The sequence below is a fragment of the Adiantum capillus-veneris genome, chromosome 18, assembly GCF_014529385.1.
Source record: "Adiantum capillus-veneris isolate H3 chromosome 18, ASM1452938v2, whole genome shotgun sequence".
NCBI classification, from domain to species: Eukaryota; Viridiplantae; Streptophyta; class Polypodiopsida; order Polypodiales; family Pteridaceae; genus Adiantum; species Adiantum capillus-veneris.
Genome location: NC_140948.1, coordinates 13,348,018 through 13,363,416, shown reverse-complemented (window position 1 = coordinate 13,363,416; position 15,399 = coordinate 13,348,018). Strand labels below are relative to the sequence as shown.

Genomic DNA, 15,399 nt, shown 5'->3' with positions numbered 1-15,399 from the left:
ACACTCTTGTTTAGCCTAATTTAGTAGTAGAAGCGTAATTTAGTAGTAATACTTCTAGCACGAAATCTCTCTCTCAACACAAGAGGGGGAAAACGTCATTTCCGCTTTCACAAACGAGAAGCTAGCAAAGAAATGAATAAATGTGAGAACCTGCCAATAGGTACACACTGTCCCCTTTCTGCACACATAGGGCAATATATCACGCACTGGTTTTGAACTGAGACTTCGCTAAAAGGAAGAAAAACTCTCGCCGTTCGTCCAATTGTGTCCCCAACCCTACTTTCATGCCTTTGTCACATCAGGAAAGAATCTAATCTTTTTGCTACATCAGTGTTTCTTAATGCAGGAGGTTTTTTTTTTTTGAAGGAAGTAGAACTTTGAATTAATGATAGGAAAAAAGAGGATAAGGTCACCATCCTTTTCCTTATTCTGGCCCAAATAGCCAGAATAAGGAAAAGGATGGTGACCCCATCTATGGCTAAAATGATAGACCAACCTCTCACAAAGGGGGAGTTGAGGAGCACTATTGAAACGCTTAAGAAAAGAAAATCACCAGGCTTGGATGGACTGCCCAATGAATTTTACCAGCATTATCAGGATTTCATCACCCACTTTCGGTTGAGAGTCTGGCAAGAAGCCTTGGAGTCAGGAGCTCTCCCCGACCCATAACTTGTCTGACATTTGCTTATAAAATTTTCACCCTACCTTTAACAAGAAGAGTAAGTCCCATAATGCATTTCATCATATAGGGGTTCATTAAAGGCACGTTCATTTTGGATGCTATCATCACTTTGTGGGAGGCCATAGATTATGCAGAAGAGTCAGAGCAACAAACATTTTCTTCAAAATTGATTTTGGGAGCTAAAGAAGTCCTCAAAAGTTCTCTGTCGAGAAATGAGATTTCCACTAGATCCTTCCTTGTCAATCCCTTCATTGCAGAAAAACACCAAATGGACCCAATGGAGGAACAAGATCCCCTTGTCCTACTCCAGTGCAAGACTTAGAATGAGAGATATATCTTGTACATGCTATATTTTTTGTTGCTGGGGTGACCCTCTCCCTACCTATGGGTCCTTGTAACCTTTTTTGGCACTGCCAAAGGCAATTGCTGATGCAACGTTGCAATGTTTTACTACAAACATATGGCCGTGAATTTCTCACCATTATCCTTTACAAGAACCCATCTTTTCTTCTAGGCTTCGTATTTTTGCTAAGTTGTGTTGTCGTTGTCTCCATACTATCCATATGAGTATATATATATATATATATATATATATATATATATATATATATATATATATATATATATATATATATATATAGAGAGAGAGAGAGAGAGAGAGAGAGGAAACAAGGGCTTTTCTCTTACTGTGAGCCACACTTCTAAGCTATGTCGTGAATTTGTCGTCACTTCTCGCCTCCGACGCAGGCACTAATTTTGTGCGCAAGCTTTCAGACACACACACACACATACACACACACACAATATGTAAATCCTCTCTCTCTCTCTCTCTCTCTCTCTCTCTCTCACGCACGCACACACACACACACACACACACACACACACACACACACACACACACACACACGTGCGCGTGCACGCACGCACGCGAGAGAGTATGGAAATGTAGAAGTTAGGACTAAGGGTGGGTTCACATCAACACGGCGGAAGATAACCTCCAGAACACCATGTTCCGTGTGGAGGACATGGATTATTCGCTCTTCCACCGCTAAACGTTCACAGTGGGGAGGGTGGAAGAGAGAATGGGTGGTTCCTACCGCCGCCCATTGTGAACTTTAGGGGATGGGTGGAAGCAACGCAAGAAGACAAAAAAACAATTTGTTTGATTTAAAAAAGGACCTGCAAAATGAAAAAGTAGCATACGTGGAGGGTGGAAGAGAAGATGGGCGAGGGGGGGTCGGAGCCGCCGCGCTATGTGAACTAGTCTTGCTTTGTGAGCATTACTATAGAACCTAATAAGACATACGCACATCGACATCAAGTATCTAGCAGTGAAAAACTAATTACAAAGTGCATTGATGAATTTTTAGAAAAGAATCGTGTATATGATTAACAATTACCTCTATAGCTGTCTGTAAAATGGTCCAATTTCAAGGCATTGACGCTCTTATTTCTCATAGAACCTGAGAGAGAAGAAGAAGAAGAAGAGAGTTTTAACGTCGTAGGAAACTATCTCAAGAGACCTTAAAGATCTAGCTGACAAGGAGTTGAACTCAAGACCTGTTATTCAAGAGGTAAATGACATAACCAATCTACCACACTTGGGTGGGTTAGAGAGAGAGAGAGAGAGAGAGAGAGAGAGAGAGAGAGAGAGAGAGAGAGAGAGTTACGTGTTATCACAGTCGGAGGGAGCAAGGAGTCTTGGTTGTCGATCACACAAGCTAGTGCAAAACATATTTGACGTGTTGCCCAACTGTGTAAGCCAGAGGGCTGTTTGGATCAGGCTACATAAAAGCAATGTAAATAGTTGAACATTTTATTTTGCAGTTAGGCACAAAGTGAAAATGCTAAATATAAAGTGCACATCATGTAGAAGTGCCATACAAAGGTATGGTGGAGAGATGGCACTGTGGTCTCTTCAAGACTTATAAGAAACGGAAGTCGTGCCGTGCCTTGTAGCATTTTGTGTCGCGTCAAGCAAATGTATAGGCATAGGAATTTGGATACAAATAACGGACCTTGCAATGTTGTCGAGATGGAATCATACTTGTGCAGTTCAAACGTCCACTATTGTCAATACATGTCCTCTTTGTGAGACACAAAACAGGAGTCCATACAAATACAAAAGATACAGGTTATGGATTAAGCTTAAATAGAAGCAGAGGTAACTTTATAATGTGCATCCATAGACGGTGTAGGGTTTATTGTTGTGATGAGTTCTCTATTCACTGAAATGTAGTGAAGCACGTTGATGCCATGAGCCATCTTACAAATTGCAAAGTTTACATATCTCAATCATTACTAATTGTCTTCTGTTGAAAACGTAGCTATTGCCAAAGAGGTGACGAGTGTCGTATCTATCCAAATTAGGCGGGCGAGTATAGTGGTTTTGAGTAATTTGGCAGCACCTCAACCGTGCTCATTGTCTCCTTTCGATCACAGCCCAGTTCTCCTCCAGAACTATTCTTCACTACCAAGAGCGACTGAGAATCTTACACATGACTCCTAAAGCTCATCACCTCCGAAGCCCTCAAGGACGCTATCAATCAACGAAGACACTTTCCTAGTGCCATGCGCTCTGCTTGTGCTTGCTATACATCCTCGACATGCTGTCTTTCATCTTCATCAACATCATTATGATCAACGGTGGGAGCTTTTCATCGTAATGTGTCTCCCTGTGCTTGCCTTACGACCTCATATTGTCTTTTGACGCCCAACACAACGCCGTAAAAGCATGCTTAAGTTGCTTTTCGGCAACATTGTTTTTACTTGGTAAGCCTTGAAAATTGGATTATGCTCCCCATTCTACGATCACGATTGAGCCAAGTGGTTAAATATTGTAGCCTTATTTCGAAAAAGGAGTTCTTTGGCTTACCAAGTAACAAGGCAATAAAAGAACTAACTTGCGTAAAAAATAAGCGAAAAGAACAAGGAACGGCTTGGGCGTTCGAAGGAAGACTCTCTCTCTCTCTCTCTCTCTCGTACTGGTACTGAGATCATCACTTCCCCCTTTCTAACAAAGAAATATAACTCTAGGTGTGAAAGGGTATCTTACCATGCTACAAATTTTGGAGTTCCCCAGTGGACACACACTAGAACCTTTGCGATTCAAATGAAAGCACTTGGCAGAATTTTACACAAATGCAAATCTTACCTGATCATCATCAAACATACGGAGCTCTTGGAGAGCCTGCTCATAGAGGTCAAACACATCACATAAGCATTCCCGATCATCGGACTCTTCTTGTTGCCCACCTGCTGCAACCTCTACGCATCCTGCCCCTCCGCTTCATTGATATTACAGCCTTCGACATGGCTGAAGCTTGATACGGCAACTTCTACTTTCTTGCTCTCGAATCTTGTGTGTTTTATGTGGGGCACGGTTCAACCGACCTTCGATCTCACAGGAGGGTGGACCATGATTTGGAGAGGAGGAGCAAGCGCTTGAGCGCACGTATGAAAAGCCAGCGCGTCTGAAAAGCGAGGAAAATTTACCCGCGCAAAAATAATACAATATTGATCGTAGGCTCTCCAAGTAACAAGGAGGCTGACGTGCAGGGCTCTGATTCGCTGGCAGCAGGCTCCAATTTCCTGCCGTCGCCTACTGTGAACCCAACCTAATAGCAAACTCTTTAGGGGGAAGGAGATGGCGAGCCAGGAGTCAGGCAGCACTACTCTTATGGATCTCATAACATCGGATCCGGCATCTCTGCCTGCCAACTCCGCCCTGCCCGCCCTTGGCAAAGGAACTCCAGATCCTTCAAAAGCCTCTCGGAAACCTGGATCGCTCCAGGCAGCTGGTTCTGCTGCAGAGTCATTATCGCCCGCACGCCTGATTTCCCCTGTCAAAACAAGCCTTGGCCCGTTGGCAAAGAAGAAGAAGGTACTTCCCACATTGCAAGGTGCTGAATTGAATATTTTTGAATATCGATCTTGACATTATCTTAATATAGCGTAAAATGGTATCGCTCACTCTTTACTGCACTTAATATAGGCTAAAGCTGTGCTGCTTGTGAAACTATTCAACAATGCAGGGATTATGTATCGTCTTTGTGATATAACGTTACGACATACTTAGTCAGATAAGAATGCTGCCATTTTTCTCAGTTAGGATTAATGTACTTTATAAGTGTAGTTCACCCTCTACCAAATAAAAACAAGAGCGAAAAGCAGCCGTTAATCAGAAGAGTGCTTGTGGCCGTGTAGAGAATGCCCACTAAGGCTTCATTGACGTATGGTTTTATAAATCAAGAGAAAATCTTTTTGAGTTGAAATCATTAAAGGCGACCCTGAAGTTCCAACAGCATGAAAGGGCCATTTTAGGTAAAATCATGTTGGATGTGACACCCCACTTAGGTTCTGAGGCGATTCTATGGAGTACGAACTTACTTGGAAGTGGCCCTGTGCTCTGGTTTCCATCTCATCAGACTGCAGCTTGGTGATGTGATCTTTCTCATATCGAGGCATGGAACGGATAACTAGAATGGTGACGTGAATGACCAAAGGTGTGGAATGGGATCAGGTGTAAATTTTTCGTCAACATAGAAGAGGTTGCTAGACTCTAGAGTTTGGAGGATCATCTCCTGCCTTTATGTTTAGACCTAGGGACAAGGTGGTATCGATGCCACGGTGACGCGTAAAAGGTGGACAATGGCACTCGGTCAAGACCTTTTCCCTCAAAGGGTGTGTAACACACAACATCGTTTTCTTCATCAAGTAGCCATCCCGTATAAAATACCTTGGCACTGTCTTCCCATTTTATATCCGAGTGAAAATGTCCGCAAAGTCAGGATATGAGGCGTACTGGTCAATCATATCCTCGAAGCTTCTCTGATGAATCGCGGAAATAGCGAGAACTAAGAGCTTTTGAGACAATTCATTTGCCACTAAATTTTTATGTCCTTGAACATGGACAATCTGGAAGTGAAACTGTGACAAGATGTTAGCCCATCATATCTGCTTTTCTGAAGGTGCTTCCGTGACGAGAAGTAGCGTAGACTTTGATGATCTGTAAAAACCGTGAAATCGGCTCTGAGTAAATAGTGTCGCTACTGTGTAAGCATGGATCACTGCCAATAGCTCTTTCTCATAATTATGTGCTACCAACTCTAGCCGTGAAAACATCCTGCTTTCATAAGCAATCACATGGCCTTCTTGCATCAAGACCGCTCCTAGACTATGACCACAAGCATCACAATAAACTTCGAATGACTTTTGTAAATCTCGCAAAGCCAACACTGGACCTCACTGGTTCAGTAGTCAATTTTTCCTTAAGTGTCTGAAAAGCACTCACCCCGATCGGTCTCCACGAGAAAGGAACTTCTTCTGAGTCAATAAATGTAAAGGTGAAGATATCTCTACAAACTTCTGAATGAACCATCGATGATAAGAGCACAAGCCCATAAAGCTTCGAACTTCATGAACATTCTTTAGGTCAAGCCAATCGCAAATAGTGTCTTTTTTGGCCTGGTCCATTTGTACTCCTTCTGCTGAGACGATGTGTCCCAAGAAATGTATCTTGGTAAGATTTTTGGTATTGATAACCAATCTATGCTTGCGCAATGCCTGAAAGGCTTGTATAGCAGATGGTGTCGGTGCTCTGCTTCATTCTTGGAGAAAACTATAATGTCGTTAAAGAAAGTGCCGACAAAAGACCGATACTCTTGGAAAATCCTATCCATCATGCGATTGAAAGTTGCAACAACATTTGTAAGTCCAAAAGGCATCACCAAAAATTCGTAAAACCAAAGCTTGTCCAAAAGGTTGTCTTGTAGACATCTCCCGGAGCGATTCTGATTTGATGATATCCGCTTTTCAAATCAATCTTGCTGAAATTAGAGGATCCCTGAAGTCTGACAAGAATATCATCGATCCTTGGAATAGGGAATCCGTTCTTGATGGTGATTTTATTGAGAGCTCTGTAATCAATGCACATTCTCCAAGATCCGTCTTTTTTTAGTGCTAACAAAATTGGAGAACAATAAGGTGATGTACTAGGTTGGATGAGACCCTTTTTAAGTCGTTCTTTCATTTGGTTCATGATTTGTTCATTCTGGGCTCGGCTAACTCGATAAGGTGGCCGGTTCGGTGGTGTGCTTCCAGGAATCAAGTCAATGGTGTGGTCCTCGGGACGAGGTGGAGGTAACTCGCCTGGTAAGCCTTTTGAGAAACAGTCAGTGTGTGTGTGTGTGTGCAGAAATTCTTGTTGTTCTTTGCATAATTCAAATATATTGGTTCTTTGTTCATCATTCAATTCTTTCAAGTAGATCGAGTAAACAAAAAGACTGTATTTCATTAATTCATAGGAACGGACTCGCCCTTCAATTTTACATCAAGTACAATTTTCTTGCGATTCTCATTTGTGAAAGTCGCTTTCTTGGCCCGATAGTCGACCACGGCGTTGTTCTTGTGGTACCAAGGGATTCCTAGGAGGACGTCACACCCTTCCAAAGGCATGATGTAAAAGTCCTCGTGCTTTAAATACCCATGACAATGCAAATGAAGTTTGCCAATGACAGATGTATTGGCAACATTCCGTCAGGGTGCCGCTAGAACTGCCTCCGTCTGTGGCCCCATCCTGTCGGGTGTAATTCTATGTCGAGCGGCCAATTCAGGTGAAATGAAGTTGGCCTTGGCTCCTCCATCAAAGAAAATGAGGGCTTCCTGATATTTTACTTTGCCCATGTGTGGCAAAGTTCTGTACTTTCGTCCATATGACTTAGGTCGGTCCCCATACAATCTGGTACCAGTCCTCCTTTCATCTTGCCTTTTCTGCTACGTTCTTTTGCTGTTTGTGTCCATGTTCCCCGTAGCCAAAACACTTCCCCTCTTTGAGATAGTTTGCTCTCTCCTCCTCAGTCAATCGGGGTCGTGCCTCCTCCTTTTTCTTGAACTACTTCTTTCTATTGTCATTTGTCGAGCTCTGTCCGGTCCTTGGTGTCGAAACTTCATCAATGGGATAGGTGAGGTTACCCCAATGTATCGAGAATCTCCGCTTAGCATGTCACATTAGTTGTTGTATGGACTCGGACTTCTGCTCAAGGTAGTAATCTCGGGTCTCTTTGGGAAGTCCACAACAAAACCGCTCGATTTGCTCTTTGAAAGTGACCTTCTTAACGATAGAAAAGAATCTCAAAATCTTTAACAATATGCATCCAAAGTTTCACCCTTGGTTATGCGAAGATGGTTCCAAGCGGTTCTCACATCTCGTTCCTACTCCTGAGTCAACCAAGAAGAAATAAAGAGCCGTTTGAAATTTAACCACTTGGTCGGGGCTTCTCTTCTCAAAAGAAGAGTGGACCACCACGTTCGTGCATTTTCTTTCAAGAATGATGCCGCTGCTGAATAAAAGCTGAAGCCTTAGGGGCACTCGGAATGCGGAAAAGGATTCAAACTTGTCTGACTGTCCACCCTCTTTAATTTCCTTAGTCATTTTGCCCTTGTCTTCGAGAAAATCATACTGGTTGGTTGTGTAAAAGTGTTTCTTCTCTATATAAAACATGTGATCATTGGAGCCCGAACTGTTATAGGATGACTCCTCAGTAGAATTGTCAAAAAACTGGTCTGGATCTGATCTTCCTTGCCTTTTTCTTGCTCTCTTTAAAATTTTGATTCTGGCTTCGCTTCTTGCCCTTTCTGTCCTCCTCGCTCGAGTCGGAAGAGAGAGAGCTAGGAGAACTGTTAGAAGAAGAAGAAGAAGAATTGGGTAGTCCTTCGAAATGTACATGCTTCTTCTCTTTCCATGCAGCTGCAAAAGAAGATTGACGGCCCAAGTAATCGGGGTAGTCAGTCCCCTTGTTGCGCTTCTTCAATTGTTTCTTCGATGGCTTCTTCGTGTCTAGAAGTTGATTGATTCGTTTTTCGACAACATCATTAAGTTCTTTAGTAAACATCCTTGGGGTGGGTGTAAGGTGCAGCGGAAGTGAATGTTGAACTTTGCTCAAGATGAGTGCTCCGAACTGTGCTCAAGGTTCCTTAAGGGAGAGCCTTCCGTTCTTTAATGAGAGAGTGCAAGTGATCACAAACAAAGTGGATAAACACTGTGAATGAAGGTGCTGAGACTGAGAGATAGAGAAAGAAGAATACGACACCAGAAAGTTGTGAAACCCTCCTCCAAGGGCCATCGAGAGAGGTCTATGCTATTGATTACACAATTTGATACAAGGGGCTGATGCAATGAGTCTAAGTGCTGCTATGTCGAAGTCGACGGTGCGGACGAGATGACGAAGCTAAGGATGGAAATTGAATGCTGTGAGTTGGTTCTTGTCGCACCAAGTTGGGGCTGAAAACGCTGCCTTGGGTTGAGGAAAAACGCTGAAGTAGGTTGCTGAATCTGCTGTTGTTGCAAAACGCTGATTTGCTGCTACAAAAGGCTGTTCTGCTGCTGCTGGTAAAAACGCTGATTTGCTGTCCTAAAAACGCTGGACTGGTTGGTTGGGAAAACGCTGAAGTGCTGCTGTTGAAAAACGTTGGATTGCTGGAATTGCTGATTTCAAGCGCTGAAGTGCTGGCTCTGGTCTTAGGGGGCTGAAAAAGGTGGCTTCTTGTTGAAAAACGCCAGGCTTTTCTGGTGCTTGCTTGAGAAGTTACCCGTCGAGCAAGTGCTCCTGCTACCTCTTCTGCCAGATAATGCTAGCGTTGGTTTTCTTATATATTGCCTTATGCAAATTGCCTTACCCAGTTTCCCAACAAAAGTCACTTAAAATAATAAGTGAAAAATGTCAAAAATAGGAAAAATAGGTAATGCTGACGATCATGTTGTGTGCAACCAGAGGATATGCATCTACTCTAAGTGTCTGGACATGCACGGTCTGCGAACAGATGTCACGTGACACATCCAACCCTATGTGTCCGTGGACAAGCTACAGCATGATCAGGGTTCCGTCAATCCAGTCAGTCTAGATTTAGAAGTGATTTGGCACTTTTGTGAGTTTATTTGTAGACCGTGCATGCCCAGTCACTTAGTATATATGCATATCCTCTGGTTGCACATAGCATGATCATCAGTATTCCCACCAGAAGCCATCAGATTCCATCAGGGAGAATTTTCCAATGCATTTAGCCTATTTTTCCTATTTTTGACATTTTTTATTTATTAATTTAAGTGACTTTCCAACAAAAGTAGGTAGGGCAATTTTGCTAAGAAAATATATAAGTAAACCACTAAATGGCAGAAGAGGCAACAGGAGCCAAGGTCAGCAGGCAACTTCTCAACAGGACCCTGGCGGTTTTCCCGCCAAGCAAAGACCCCATTGCATAGCGTTTCCTCCAACAAGAGTCCATCGCCATCCACAAGCATTGCCTGGCGTTTTTGGCAGCAGGAGCAGGTTCTCGCCGCAGTCAAACCATCAGATAGCGTTTTTGCAAAGCATCCTCAGCTTGGCGTTTTTGCATCAGATCTGCATCGCCAACAGAACCCAACACCTAGCGTTTTTGGAAAGACCAGCACACCTAGCGTTTTTGGAACACAACAGCCTAGCGTTTTTGGTTTCATCTTCAGCCTTGCAGATCCAGCATATGCAGTGATTTGCAGCCCTAAAGGTCCATCCAGATCAGCCCTAAAAGGAGTAGCAGATTCAGCCCGGATAGACTATCGATTTTCAGCTTAAAGACACCTTAGTTTTCAGCCCCAAACCTGCAGATTTTCAGCGACAAAGACCCACGGAAAACAGTCCCAAATCAGCGTTTTTGGCTCAGTCGCAGATTTCAGCCCATAGCGTTTTTGGACAGTAGTAGAAAGATTGCAGATTTCAGCCCTAGGTCGACTTCACCGTCGTCATCGTCGACATAGCCTAGACTTGCATCAGTCTCATGCATTCCATTTGTACAGATTGTGCAATCATAAGTAGACCACTCTCGCCAACGAGAGTGGGGCCTTCGGAGGAGGGTTTTACAATGTCTCTGGTGTCGTATCTCTATTCTCTCTCTATCTCTCAGTCTCATACACTTGCACTATGCATTAGTGACTTCTTTATACCACATGTGAAGAAGGCTCAATCTCCAAAGGAAGCATGGGAGATACTAGCAAGAATGAACAGCTCCAATACAGAACCACAAAAGGTTCACTTGAAGCAAAGGTTACATTGTGTATGGCGAGGAAATAGATCCATATCAGATTATGTGACAGAGATAAAGCAAATACAGGAAGATCTTGCGAGCATTAATGTTGAAGTTCCAGATGATGACTTAGTTTCAGTGACATTGAATGGTTTGGGACCGGAATACAAGTCATTGGATACATCTATATCTGTTCGAGGACACATGCCTGATTTTGAAGAGTTAGTAAACCTTTGTTTGCAAGAAGAGGTGAAGTTAGGCAAGTCAGGTCCTTCTACATCAAATAACAATTCCAGAGATCAGGCTTTTTACTCTAGAGGTCGTGGAAACAATAGAGGTGGAGTACATTCACTTTGTTTGTGAGCATAGCATTCTCCCATTAAGAACGGAAGGCTCTACCTTCCATAAGAACAAAAGGAACCTTGAGCACAGTTCGGAGCACTCATCTTGAGCAAAGCGTAAACAATCATTCCGTTGCACCCAACAACAGATTCACAAAAATGCCAGATCACTTCCTATTCTAGACTGACTTGACTGAACTGAACCCTTGTCATGCTGTAGCTTGTCCACTGACACATAGGTTGGATGTGTCACGTGACATCCGCTCCTTTTCAAAGTGAGGTACTGGTACCGAATTGTATGGCGTCGAGGGAGATCGCCAACAACGTCTTGAATCCTGGAAAGGACTCTTCGTCGGCTCACTCTGATGAGTGGGTCATGCGATACTTGAACTTCATAAAGGTCTGCAACGCTTGCTTCTTTGGGCCGTGCTGAAAGCGACAAAGTCTTCTGTGGCTCCTTCGATGCTTCAACTTCGTCGATAGTCATGCGTCTACCTTCTTCAAGAATCTTCGAGGATGAAAATTCCCGAAACCACACAAAACCATGAACATACCCATTCTATGTAAAGTGACTGGAAAAATACTATTCCTTTGAACAAACTGCGCATGCGATGCAAATGAACAAAGTGGCGGAGTGCCAAACCGTTCATCAAACACACGCAAACAATGGGGTTGAAACTTGACTTTCTGATCTAAATCAATCAACGGTGGCAAAACACAATGGAAATGCCTATGCTTGATGCTCAATCCTTCTTGTGCTCTTTTGGATATTGTGTCATGCCAAGGAAGAGACATGGAATGTAAATTCCTTGAATGCAAACATTTCATCTTTTCATGAATCATGCGCATATATCCGTGCTCATTCATGAGTGAATTGTGTTCATCGTACAATATGTCATGCCTATGAAAAGGGATCACATAAGGACGGTGACTAAAATACAGGAAGGCATCATGAGTGAAACACTCTAACAATGCGTGCTGACTAATCATTCGAACACATAATACATCCTGTGGGGTTTCTTTGAACCTCGACTCGAGAGTCAAGACTGGTTCTTCGTGGTTGATCGAATCTTCCTGTGGGGGTTCTTTGCACCTCGACTTGAGAGCCAAGATCGGTTCTTCGTGATTGATCGAATCTGCAATGAGGTTAGCTTCACTAGAAAAAGTATCCACTAAACCATCATCCTTGTGAACAATCACATCTTTTTCTTGCAAATCATCATGCTTGTGAGAAATCACATCTTGATCATGCAAATCATCCTGCTCATCATCATGCTTATCATAATCATGCAAATCATGTGTGTCATGCTTTGGAGAAGACGAGACTGAGAGAGTCTCCTTCTCTTGAATCCTTTTAATCTACGCCTGCACATTAGAAATGAGAGATGAAGAATGAACAACTTGCTCTCCACGAACGACAAGGGGAGAGTCACTTTTGGCATTGAAAATGAACGTATTTTCCGCCCGATCAATGAGAGGGTTATGCTCACGAAACCATCGAATGCCCAAAAGTATATCACATCCTGAAAGAGGAGAGACTACAAGTATTCTGCGGAAGGACACTTGTTGAATAGTGAACAAAACATCAAGGCACTCTTGCGTGATGAGAGAGTCTATACCGGGAGAGAAGCCAGACACCTTGAAAGGAGATGTCTTGCGAACCTCCAAGCGGGCTCTTTCGACAAGAGAGTCACTAATCAAATCATGCAACTGCCTGGGTCAAACAATATGACAAAACGCTGACCATTGACATGACCATAACACTTAATGAGAGACTCATCAATGGGAGGATCATGAGAGATATGGTCACACTCGTGTTCTCATTTATTGTATTGACAGAGGAAGTGGGTTTTGTGGGTTCTTTAGATTCATTTGATTCAAGCTTAGGACATGTTCTTTTTATGTGACCCTTGAGGCGTGATGTATCCTCCTAAAATTCCTTTTTCTACCTTTTCATCCGGAGTGGCTTAGATTTAGCAATTGTGTTAGCTTTATCCTTAGGTTCATTTTGAGAGTTCTTTTCTGAGAGACTATTGGAAGATTGGTCAGAAGAGTTACCGTTGTTACTAGTCTTACCGTTCTTACTGTTCTGAGGGTTCTGAGAGGTACTTGTGGAAGTCTTGTTTTCCTTAGGCTTTCCCTTGTTGTGCTTCATCTCCTGTGCGAGAGCGATCGCTACCGCCTTATTGAGATCGATTGGATTGAGCACCTCGACATCATACTTGATATACTCGTCCAATCCATAAAGGAATGCCTCTTTGCGCTCCGCATCCGATTTGCATAATTGAGTGCCGAGCTGCAAAACACAATTAGAGAAAGACATAACTGGCATACCATTTTGCTTGAGACGGCAACAATCGTCCTTCAATCGTGCGAGATACGGGGGTGGCATAAACCGTGCCTTGAGCTTGTCTTGGAAGTCGGCCCAATTGAAAAAAAGGGGCGCGCCATCCTCGGCTTCCTCTAGGTGCGCGGCCAACTGTGCCTCTTGCCATGCGTGGTACCAATTAATGGCATCACCGGCAAGGTACATGGCTGCCGTAAAAACCTTGCTATTGCCGTCTTCTTAGTTGTCGCAAAATAAGCATTAAATTGATGCAACCAAGAATGAATAACCGTAGCATCCATCTTACCATCATACTTACTGAACGTGAGCTTCTCTGTGATGGGGTTGTTGGAGTCCAAATCTCGGCTTGCGTCGCTAAATGAACTACCAACATCTTTGGCTGGCTCGGACATCGAGGTGAGAGCGTGTCGGACCAACTCTTGTATGCGTAGGTCTCTCTGCACCTCGCGTCTGTCTTCGGCTTCCAAGCGCGTTTGCTCAATAGCCGCCTTTCTTTTTGCTTTTCTTTCTTTTTGTTCATCGCGCTCGCTTTCCAAGGCAACGCGAGTCGCTTCTTGTCGTGCCATCATGTCCATCATTGATTTGACCAAAGCCTCCATAGGATTTGGTGCAAACCGTGGCATAGACGAGGAAGGAGGAGGGTCCGAAAAACCTCCTTGGTGGTGAGATTCTTCTTCGCTACTCTCATACCCATCACCTCCATGCGAAGTATCCATTCCGCTTCGGGTGATGACCATACACTGTGCTCTTTGGTTCTTAAGTTCACGAGGAACTTGTGTTCTTGTGGGTCTTGGGTGCTTAAGGGTCTTGAGGTTCCTGGGGGTCTTGAGGTTCTTGGGTTCTTGAGTTCTTGAGTTCTTGAGGTTCTTCTTTCGCTTGCAATCTATGTTAGAGAAGGATCATCTCTTCACCCGAGTTCTGCTCTTTTCCATGAGCGCACCCCTTGGCGGCCATGCGCTCACACCAAGGTTGCTTTTTCCCACCTCACATCGATTGGCGGGCCGCTAAGTGCACGGTTCGCTCTCAACGAGTGAAAAGAGGCACAAGGGGAGGCTGGACAAGCCCTTCTTGCTTGGGTTTCCTGTCACTCTTCAAAAACACGATTAGCAATCGACATGCCGAAGAGGACTTGGGTTACGTGCGACTGCAACAAGCAAAAGAAATTTATGTGGTTCTTGTGGTTCTTTCCTTGAGACAGAGAGAGAAGAATACGACACTAGAAAGTTGTGAAACCCTCCTCCAAGGGCCATCGAGAGAGTCTATGCTATTGATTGCACAATCTGAGACAAGGGGCTGATGCAATGAGTCTAAGTGTTGCTATGTCGAAGTCAACGGTGCGGACGACGATGACGAAGATAAGGCTGGAAACTGAATGCTGTGAGTTGGTTCATGTCGCACCAAGTTGGGGCTGATTTGTGTGCTTAGTGCCTTGCTGAAAACGCTGCCTTAAGCTGAGAAAAAACGCTGAAGTAGGTTGCTGAATCTGCTGCTGTTGCAAAACGCTGATTTGCTGCTACAAAACGCTGTTCTGCTGCTGGTAAAAACGCTGATTTGCTGTCTTAAAAACGCTGGACTGGCTGGTTGGGAAAATGCTGAAGTGGTGTTGTTGAAAAACGCTGGATTGTTGGCTATGGAATCGCTGATTTCAAGCTATGAAAGCGCTGAAGTGTTGGCTCCAAAATGCTGGTCTTAGGGGGCTGAAAACGGTGGTTTCTTACTGAAAAATGCAAGGCTTTTCTGGTTCTTGCTTGAGAAGTTGCCTGTTGAGCAAGTGCTCCTGCTGCCTCTTTTGCCATGTTGCCTTATGCAAATTGCCCTATCCAGTTTCGCAACAAAAGTCACTTAAAATAATAAGTGAAAAATGTCAAAAATAGGGAAAATAGGTTCTGTGCATTGGAAAATGCTCCTGATGGATTGCGATGGTAATACTGATGATCATGCTGTGTGCAACCAGAGGATATGCATTTACTCTA

At 43.7% G+C, this 15,399-nt stretch overlaps 1 protein-coding gene across 2 annotated transcripts in view; it reads left to right on the top strand.

Moving 5' to 3' along the window:
• Window positions 1–3,837: 3,837 nt before the first annotated feature.
• Window positions 3,838–15,399, top strand: part of LOC147435247 (SH3 domain-containing protein) — a 113,480-nt gene continuing 101,918 nt past the window's right edge. Inside the window, exons 1-2 of one of the 2 annotated variants that reach the window (XM_086488334.1) lie at window positions 3,841–4,565; window positions 6,785–6,835. In XM_086488334.1, coding sequence (XP_086344460.1) covers window positions 4,329–4,565; window positions 6,785–6,835 — 288 coding nt within the window. In that variant the 5' untranslated portion in view covers window positions 3,841–4,328. Of the gene's footprint in view, window positions 4,566–6,784; window positions 6,836–15,399 lie in introns of both variants that reach the window. The other variant, XM_086488335.1, reaches the window with a different exon arrangement.